Source organism: Plasmopara halstedii, assembly GCF_900000015.1.
Source record: "Plasmopara halstedii genome assembly, contig: Scaffold_110, whole genome shotgun sequence".
In the NCBI taxonomy this organism is placed as follows: Eukaryota; Oomycota; class Peronosporomycetes; order Peronosporales; family Peronosporaceae; genus Plasmopara; species Plasmopara halstedii.
Window position 1 is genome coordinate 1,575,728 of NW_020187031.1, and position 9,541 is coordinate 1,585,268.

The following is a 9,541-nucleotide window of genomic DNA, read 5'->3' on the forward strand; positions in this document are numbered from 1 at the left end:
GACAACTACACACTTGATCATAACTTGACTTTATCCTGCTTGTGGTATCAATCCTTCACTTTTAATGTCTTCAAATCTGGCGTCTTTACAAAAACTTGGATCGGCAAGAAAAATATCTTCATTCATCTCTGCTTTAATGAGGCATTTGTTGTATCTAAAGCGATTCATATTGAGATAAAGTTTACCATTTGATGCACATATCGGAATTCCATCGCGCGTTCCATCATCAATACAATCATTTGGTTTCTTTTTTCGTGTTTCACCATCTCTCACTTCGACGTTTTCATTCGCATGAACAGAAACAATTGTACGTAACAACTTGTCGTGATCATAAGCGTATAAAGGTGTCCATCCCATTAACAAAAGGAATAGACAAAGTCGTGTCCTCATTCTGAAGCTTGAAAGACTTGAAATGCTGGTCAAAATTGGAATGACACGAGAACTTTTCCCATCTCCTAAGATTTTTATCGTGAGATCGTGAGGTCTGTTCTTATGAATTTGAAAAGTGACTAAAAACTAGATTTTAAAATCGCGTCTAAATTTATACATGTTGAGGGATTAAATTCCTAACGTAATGTAGTACACGCAATTCGACACACTACGCAGTACACTAGAAGTAGCAAATTCTTGCCCATACCATCCACAATCACTTGATGCATGCACTTGATCTATCGTCTTTTACGTATAATCGCGGTCAGGAACGTCTGGATGTTCGTTATCTTCTTTTTGAGCTGATGTGCAGATTTCCATCTTGACAATCTCAATATTCTCCCCAAATTGAGCTTGAATCAAACACTTGTGAAATTCAAACACATCTTCGTTCAAATACTTTTTACCATTCGATGCACATACTGGTTTATCTTCCACTGAACCAGAATCAACACAATGTCCATGTCGCTTCGCTCTCTTCTCCTTACTTGTGACAAAGACATCCGGATTTGAATGCACTTTGCTAACCACACGTAGCTTTGCTTCCTCTGGTGTTGCCTTGATACCAATGAATAAAAATGCTACCATTATCACAAGTACAAACGTGAAAAATTGCATCATATTTCCTCTTCGTCTCCTTGTATGACACGCCACGTAAGATTAATTGTGTTGATGCTTAGGATCGTGGGTGTGGGATGGGAACTTTGCTCCACTGACTTGATGGTCTAATTCCGAGGAAGATTTACGGTTTATACCCTTTAATCTTATCATAAACATTCGGTTTGAAAGATATTACCACACACATTGCAAATTAAAAGTAGTAACTAGTATAAAGTCATATGTTACGAAATGTACTACTTTCTAACATGATGCTATCTGAATAATAATACACAGACTTATCACTACTATGCTCATAGTCCCATTGAAAGCCACGTAGAACTTTCATGACGGCATTAAGCTCATGTTTCTTCAACTGCGTCTAAGTTCACGATACATGTGTCATGTCTTCCACTTGAGCATCCTTGCAATACTTCATTTCCTTCACTTGAATTTCAATATTCTCTTGAATCTTCATCATGCATTGGCGGTAGGTAAACATACTGAGATTTGAGTAAATTTTACCATTCGAACCACATACAGGATCATAATCACGTGTAAAATGACCATAACACTTGAGCTCTTCTGTCGCCTCTTCTAAATCATCATTTCGAATACTATAATCGTGATTGCCGTGGACCTTGGCCATAACGTCAAGCATCTTGTCGCGATCGAGTACCTCAGCACTCAAGAAACTGCAAGTCAGCGCCATAATCACGACGAGAAAACAAATCATTATCGAAGCTTGAGAAATATAATTGTGCGTCGCTGATGTAGCTCGAACTCTCTTTGACTATCCCACCAAGAGAACTCGAATATTATCCGCAAGACGTGCCAGCTGGCAACTTATCTGTCGTATGCTTGTAGTTGACGTAAATAGTAGTTCATGTACTACTGTCATATTATACTATTATTCTGTAATATATGAATGTCCCAATCTTCTTGTGGATAGTATTATGTTTTGATATATAGTTTCTATTATGAGTCTTTTCAATCTCGGACAGCAAACGTGTGGCCATTTTCAATCTCCCCCTCATGGCATCGTTGGAAAAATCTCAAGCTGACGTGGAAGTCGCAGCGGCACTTTCATCGCTTTCTATTTCGTATGAAAAGCATGAACATCGTGAATTACCGACAACTGAGGATGTCATTGCTGAGTTAAGTCATTTACCAGGTCTCTCGACTAAAAATTTGGTATTGAAAGATAAAAAAGAAGGTCTTTTTCTTGTGACGGCTGCTCCAACTACTGTCGTGGATACAAAAAAGCTTGGTGCACAATTGCATTCTGCTGGTATTGGAGGGACGAAGTGGAATTTACGTTTGGCTGCTGAAGATGTGCTTGCATCGACTCTTAAAGTTACCAAAGGTTCCGTCTCACCGCTTTGTGTTATGCATGATAAGATGAATGCTGTGCGTCTCGTACTGGACAAGGCGTTAGTGGATGCAACACAAATCAATTGCCATCCACTACGTAATGATCAGACATATAGCATTCAAACGAATGATCTTCTCACGTTTGTGAAACATTTCAATCACGAACCTATTGTTGTGGATTTTGCTGCTCAATTCGAAGAAACAACAAGTTCTACTGCTAGTAGTTCCAAACCTTGTAAAGTGAAGAAAGAAGAGAAGAAGAAAACAGTGGAACAAAAAGCAAATGAAGGTATGTCAGCAACAAAGAAAGAAAACTTTGCGGATTGGTACACAGATGCAATCACAAAGTCTGGAATGATTGACTACTATGATGTGTCTGGATGTTATATTTTACGTCCGTATTCATACGAAATTTGGGAACGTATTCAAAATTTCTTGGATCGAAATTTAAAAGCAATTGGAGTGAAAAATTGTTATTTTCCCATGTTTGTGACGAAAGAAAAATTAGAACGTGAAAAAGACCATTTGGAAGGTTTTGCACCTGAAGTGGCATGGGTGACAAAATCTGGGACATCGGAGTTAAAAGACCCAATTGCAATTCGTCCCACAAGTGAAACGATTATGTATCCAGCATTTAAAAATTGGATTCGTAGTCATCGTGATTTGCCTATGAAATTAAACCAATGGAATAATGTTGTACGATGGGAATTTAAAAACCCAACTCCATTTTTGCGTACACGAGAGTTTTTATGGCAAGAAGGTCATACAGCTCATGGTACAAAAGAAGAAGCTGATGAAGAAGTGCGTACAGTTTTAAATTTCTATGCCGCTTGTTATGAAGAACTTTTAGCTGTGCCTATGATTAAAGGTGTGAAAACCGAGAAAGAAAAATTTGCTGGAGCAGATTATACGACGACAATTGAAGGATTTATTCCTGCTACTGGACGTGGGATTCAAGCTGCAACATCGCATATGCTTGGACAAAATTTTGGAAAAATGTTTGGAATTACTGCTGAATATGAAGATGGCAAGAAATTAATTCCATGGCAAAATTCTTGGGGTTTTACAACTCGTTCGATTGGAGTGATGGTCATGGTACATGGGGATGATAAGGGGTTGGTTTTACCACCACGTGTTGCACCCGTTCAAGTTGTAATTGTCCCAATTCCATATCAGAATCAGACTGAAGTTGAGGAAATGTTTGCAAAAACAGATGAAATTGTTGCCAATTTGACAAATGTTGGGGTACGAATTGAAGCCGATAAACGTCGTGGGTATACACCTGGATGGAAATACAATTATTGGGAATTGAAAGGTGTACCCCTTCGTTTTGAACTTGGTCCAAAGGATATTGCTCAACAACAAGTACGTGTTGTACGTCGTGATACTGGAATGAAAGAAGATATTCCAGAGTCAGATCTTGCGACTCGCATTCCGAATTTATTGGAAGAGATTCAACATGATATGCTTCATCGTGCTACGATTTTACGTGATCAACATATTCGAGAAGTAACAGAGTGGAAAGATTTCGTACCATGTCTTCAAGATGGATGTATGGCTTTGACTCCTTTTTGCAATGAAATTGAGTGGGAAGAAATAGTCAAGACGAGATCACGTGAAGAATCGCTGAGTTTAATGGGAATACAAGATGAAGCAGAAAACACAGCGACAAGTGCTGCTGCTAAGACCTTGTGCATTCCTTATCAAAAGAATGAAGAGAATCCGGTGATGGATGGAACCAAGTGCTTTATCAGTGATAAGCCAGCGAAATGTTGGGTACTTTGGGGACGTAGTTACTAAGATGAGATTCTGATGCCATTATTGTAATCAGAATAGTGGGAAATATTGCATTTTTTTGTCTGGCATGGTTACATTATGGTTTTTTTGTTGCATCCTGTTTTTTGCATGTTAAATATAGATGAAACATTTAAGAAACATGTACCATGCAACAAGTGTGTGTTTCTTTGCTCTATTGCTGAAGGCAAGTAAATGTACGTACATCAATCCATCGCCACTAGGAAACTCGTGGGCTCCATGTAGTTTTGCAGTCGAGCAACTTGGTCTTGAAGGCAATGGATCGACAACTGGATCATGTTTAGCGTGTAACCCCACGACTTTTAAGTGTCCATTCAAGTGTCAATCACTTCTTGATGCCGTATACAAAGAATGCGATGGTGTGTACGCACCACAAGATTTCTATTTCGATCCTGCACGAACACTTGATGGGTACTGGAATGACCATTTTAGTGTCTTGCGAGTACAAGCAGCAAGGTGTGGATGCAACACTAGTCCTAACGATAAAATCCTACCTTTCATAACAATGGCAACAACAATACTAATTTTCATCCTAATGTAACCATGTAAAACTTTGAAAAATTTGCGAATACTGTAACCCCTGTGGTAGTAACACGGAATAACATTCGTAAAGAAATATAGTAATTGCGCGACTATTAAGTGCTATTCGCGAGCAAACCACAAATTATGCCGACAATTTCCCGAAGTTCTTCAGTTGAAGGCACCGCTCCATAGACTTTGAGCGTTGTATTCATCCGTCGAATTTTTTCATCGTCATCGCTGATGAATACCCACTCCAGATAGTTGGTAACAATACGAAGTGTCTGCTCTAATCCCTCCACGTCAGACAAAGCTTCAAGGCCGGCCACATTCTGGGCAATACCTTGCGGAAATCATCGCGTTTTGCTTCGACGATGGATACATGCTTCTTGCCACGCTTCAACACAAACTCGAAGCGACCGTGCACATGCACGTTCTTTCCTTCCACATCCTCTTCAACAAGAATCGTGGCATCACCAAGCATAAGACATAATAGCCATAATAAAGACTTGACGCTTGCCTTCCTTTCCCGAGTAAACATCCCCATACAGTTTACATACTTGCATAAGCCGATCACGTAGCTCTTCCACAACTTTTTGGGGAACAGCACTCGCTTCGAGATTAAAGTCCTCGATTGACAGAATCGGTTCAAGATCAGTCCACGACAGGCTTGAATACGGCAACGAGCTATCGATATCTCTGTTCCTTCGCTTCTTGTTGGTGTCTCGAGTGCTCGTCTTCTCGTATTCTTCTTGATTCTTCTGTCGAATCATTTCGTTAATCGCAGTTCATCGCATAAGACGTTCGGGATGACGATGAATTGTATTTGGTAGCAAAGAGGGCACGCCGAGAGCCATGGCTGCGGAGCGGTCGTTTTCATCCTTTGGAACCACCACCAGCACGTGAATCGTCTTCTTCGTCGGAGCACGTTCAAACACTTCGCCAATCTCGTCTGCTGGGTACATTTCCATGATCAGCAGTGTCTTCAATTGGTCGGGAACATCTCCACTCTGCAAAGCAACCACAGCAGGATCCTTGGATGAAAGCCACACGCCGTCCGCCGTCTTCGCCAGGAAGAGCTGCAACTTGTCTGGGTCGATATTCTTGAAGTCATTCGGCTTCTTTACCTTGATCATGTCCTTCAAGTGGCCCACCAACTTTATCTCGTCAATGTCCACAGGAAATGCGCTACCCGCGGCACCGACGACAGCACAGCTAAGCGTCACCATCTTTCTTAATGATAAAATCCTACATTTATGACATTGGCAATAACAATACTAATTTTCATCTTAATGTAAATATGTCAAACTTTATAAAAATTTACAAATACTGTACCCCCTGCTAAATTTCCAAGAAATCTTTCACTTCAGTTTTTCAGATCCAAAAATGTTCCTCACTACGTCTCATCGTGCTTTACGTCGATTGTTTCAAGGCTCACGATCCTTTGGACTTCATCAACACATTGATGAATCCAAATTCTCGAACTTTTCATTGAAATTATCGGATGATCAACGTGAATTTCAACAAGTAGCACGTAAATTTGCGCTTGAGGAGATGATTCCAAACGAAAAAGTTTACGATCAAAGTATGGAATATCCTCATAAGATTTTTCAAAAAGCTTGGGAACTTGGACTTGTGAATACACATATTCCAGAGAAATTTGGTGGTTTGGGTCTTGGTTCATTTGATGGATGTCTGATTGGAGAAGAACTTGCATATGGTTGTACTGGAATGGCGACAGCTATGGAAGCTAATAGTCTTGCTATTGCTCCACTTTTAGTAGCTGGATCAGATGAACAAAATCAAAAATATCTTAGTCGATTAGTAGAAGCGCCACTTCAAGCTGCTTATTGTGTGACTGAACCTGGTGCTGGATCGGATGTGGCTGGAGCAAAAACAACAGCAGTTCAAAAAGGTGAGAATTGGATTTTAAATGGTTCAAAGATGTGGATTACGAATGGAAGTGTTGCGAATTGGTATTTTGTATTGGCTAAGACTGATTCAAAGGCAAATGCTGGAAAAGCTTTTACTGGATTTATTGTTGATGCTGATACACCTGGTATTAATGTTGGACGGAAGGAAATTAATCTTGGACAACGTTGTTCGGATACACGAGGTATTTCGTTTGAAGATGTTGTAGTACCATCTCAAAATGTATTGGGAAAAGTTGGCGAAGGATTTAAAATTGCTATGCAAGCTTTTGATATCACCCGTCCACCTGTAGCCATTGCAGCTGTTGGATTGGCACGTCGTGCGTTTGATGAAGCGCGGAAATATGCAATGGAACGAAAGACAATGGGGGTACCTATTGCCATGCATCAAGCGATTCAATTTATGTTAGCAGATATGGCGACAGGAATTGAAGCTGGTCGTCAATTGACGTATAAAGCTGCGTATGAGATTGATTGTGGTCGAAAAAATACTATCTTTGCATCGATGGCTAAACGCTTTGCTGGTGACCATGCGAATAAAGTAGCTGCGGATGCAGTACAGATCTTTGGTGGTGCTGGATTTAATACTGAATATCCTGTTGAGAAACTCTTTCGTGATGCTAAGATCTATCAGATCTATGAAGGGACTTCTCAGATTCAACGCATGATTATTGCCAAGGAACTGATGTCGCGCCAGACGATGGAGCCGTGAGATTTCAATGGAAGATCTTGCAGTACCGCACGTCCATTGAAACATTGCATTTTATCGATTTGAAACACTACATTAGACATCGAATTAGTTGTTAAGTCAAATAAACTGATCTCTGATGCTCAGCGACTATTGCTAATACTTAAACTGCTTTAACTAAGATTTGACTCTCAGACTCCGCGCTGTTGGGCACCATGAGATACCAAACCGAGTAACTCATACTTCTTATTGTTTGATAGCGTACATACGCTTTGTGCAACATGGTTGTCTTGCACTTTGCATAGAGTATAAGCTTTGACTTTGGAACTTCGCACTTACAAACGCACAAAGTTTGGGTTCGTGCACTTTTACCAGACGCAGAACCGAGAGCCTCCAACACTGTAACTTCGCCCTATGCTGGGCTAAACGACTGCTAAATGGATGCATTTTACAATCTCTCATAATGAAAATGACTTTTTAGGACGTGCAGGCGTGTAGCTTGGACCATTGTAGCTGAATGCGCTCATATCGATTCTTAATCTTGTCACAGCTGCTATAGATGATGGTAGAGACTTTGCTTCGGCTGCATTAGAGCTCTTCACGTCCGGCTTGGTCGTCAGACCGATGCTATCAGTTAGCCCATATTCAATGCTGAACATGACTGCATTCTGTTAAGTGCATGATCTTTGCTACGATTGTAAACGGAACGAGGTAGCGCATTTGCGACCTTGTCGTATATACTCCGTCACATGTAGGTCAATTGCATTCAATGAAACTCTCACCTCCGTATGTAATTTGCTTGTTTCTCATATCTGCGTGTTGTAATTTTCTCTTGTTATCGTCATTACGTAGCGCAGCCAGTGCACGGAGCTAAATCTCATTTGAATAAATTCACTAATTTAGCTACGAAGTTTAGCAGGGCTAATGTCAACAAGCCGATTCTGCTCGACCCAAAGACTAGAGCCTACTTTGTGACGGTAGCAGGTGAGCTTCGGAGATGATAAGGGCATTCCGCGTGGTAAGTATCCTTGTCAACAGTGTTCATTGCAGCAGTTTTGAACTAATAAGTTTCAAACGCGATCACGTATTCGTGCTCATCGACGTGAGCTTAGATGGAGCGTCACCGACGGTACAAAATGACTGATCTACCGTCGAAAGAGCCAGTAGACCATACGCCCTTCTAGTTTGGAATAAACTCATGAAAAATCTGGGTAGGCTAAGCCAGCTCTTAAGTTCTTTGAAACAGAGGCACTGAGCAATCAAAAACAGTTTATATCGTCGCGGGATCTGCACGAAGGCTTGCTCCCAAATGAAGTGATCCAAATAGATAAATTCATCGGCGCCAAACGTCTTTCTTTATCGGAGAACTGCTTATTTAAGCAGTAACACAAGAAGGCTTCTTGTGAACTGTTGACGTTGTCATCCACATCGATATACGTCGAAATATGTTTGCTCGTTTTCACGATGTGGTCTGAAGAGCTGCGTCATCAAACGATTGAGCTTCGCTCATGTGCTTACGGTTTCTATGTATGACCAGCCACTATTAGTGCATACCGCTTGGAGCCTTCGCCGCAGTGAGCAGTGCATTGCTGTCTCTCATCATTATTTGATAATAATCATTAACTAGGTCATAAGTAGTAAACAATTTTGAAACTAAATCGGTGGCCCGATACGCTACTTCTGCGCAAAATGCTGTAAATGACAGATAGGAAGGAAGGACCTGGTGGTTTGAAGGTAAGTTTCCAAGTGAATATATTCTGCGTTTAGCTATGTAATTATGCAAATGGTTGGGAGTTTCATAACTCCTCCTGGTTTACTAAGGTGAAGACTTAACTTGTTTTCAACACTCCTCCCTCGGTGTGCTGTACAAAGCATTTGCTGAAAAGGAATCCCCATTTATATTAAGATCCCACAAGGGATGGAGATACGGGATCAAGTATTGAAGGAGTTGGGTGTGAATTCTGTGGGTGTAATCGTATTGTTTCTACCTCAAAGCCTTTACGGCTTGAAACAAATTGGTAGATTATGAAATCGGTTACTTAGTACAAAATTAATCGATTTGGGATTGACGCAATCGATTGTTGAACCATGTTTGTTCTATAAAAAAGGATGATCGTGGAATATTACTCTTTGGAACATACGTGGATGATTTATTGGTCACTGGGACCAATGACGACTTAGTGAACGA

General features: G+C 40.6%; 7 protein-coding genes across 7 annotated transcripts; 2 read left to right on the top strand and 5 right to left on the bottom strand.

Annotated features, from left to right (window-relative positions):
* Positions 1-30: 30 nt before the first annotated feature.
* On the bottom strand, positions 31-357 carry PHALS_00334 (Protease inhibitor protein; the record flags this gene model as incomplete). The annotated part of the gene is made up of 1 exon (XM_024730558.1): positions 31-357. One exon carries the CDS (start codon positions 355-357, stop codon positions 31-33), a length of 327 nt encoding a protein of 108 aa, XP_024572381.1.
* A 321-nt stretch (positions 358-678) lies between these two features.
* PHALS_00335 (Protease inhibitor protein) lies at positions 679-1,017 on the bottom strand (the record flags this gene model as incomplete). The annotated part of the gene is made up of 1 exon (XM_024730569.1): positions 679-1,017. One exon carries the CDS (start codon positions 1,015-1,017, stop codon positions 679-681), a length of 339 nt encoding a protein of 112 aa, XP_024572382.1.
* Positions 1,018-1,414: 397 nt separating this feature from the next.
* PHALS_00336 (Protease inhibitor protein) lies at positions 1,415-1,762 on the bottom strand (the record flags this gene model as incomplete). Its single annotated transcript, XM_024730581.1, has 1 exon — positions 1,415-1,762. The coding sequence occupies one exon, from the start codon at positions 1,760-1,762 to the stop codon at positions 1,415-1,417; it is 348 nt and encodes a 115-aa protein (XP_024572383.1).
* Positions 1,763-2,061: 299 nt separating this feature from the next.
* PHALS_00337 (proline-trna ligase) lies at positions 2,062-4,200 on the top strand (the record flags this gene model as incomplete). The annotated part of the gene is made up of 2 exons (XM_024730592.1): positions 2,062-2,635; positions 2,699-4,200. 2 exons carry the CDS (start codon positions 2,062-2,064, stop codon positions 4,198-4,200), a joined length of 2,076 nt encoding a protein of 691 aa, XP_024572384.1.
* A 27-nt stretch (positions 4,201-4,227) lies between these two features.
* PHALS_00338 (CRN-like protein) lies at positions 4,228-5,963 on the bottom strand (the record flags this gene model as incomplete). The annotated part of the gene is made up of 6 exons (XM_024730603.1): positions 4,228-4,294; positions 4,400-4,514; positions 4,587-4,596; positions 5,078-5,187; positions 5,249-5,495; positions 5,580-5,963. The coding sequence occupies 6 exons, from the start codon at positions 5,961-5,963 to the stop codon at positions 4,228-4,230; spliced, it is 933 nt and encodes a 310-aa protein (XP_024572385.1).
* A 157-nt stretch (positions 5,964-6,120) lies between these two features.
* On the top strand, positions 6,121-7,377 carry PHALS_00339 (medium-chain specific acyl-mitochondrial-like; the record flags this gene model as incomplete). The annotated part of the gene is made up of 1 exon (XM_024730614.1): positions 6,121-7,377. The coding sequence occupies one exon, from the start codon at positions 6,121-6,123 to the stop codon at positions 7,375-7,377; it is 1,257 nt and encodes a 418-aa protein (XP_024572386.1).
* A 434-nt stretch (positions 7,378-7,811) lies between these two features.
* On the bottom strand, positions 7,812-8,020 carry PHALS_00340 (uncharacterized protein; the record flags this gene model as incomplete). The annotated part of the gene is made up of 2 exons (XM_024730625.1): positions 7,812-7,980; positions 8,016-8,020. 2 exons carry the CDS (start codon positions 8,018-8,020, stop codon positions 7,812-7,814), a joined length of 174 nt encoding a protein of 57 aa, XP_024572387.1.
* Positions 8,021-9,541: the final 1,521 nt, after the last annotated feature.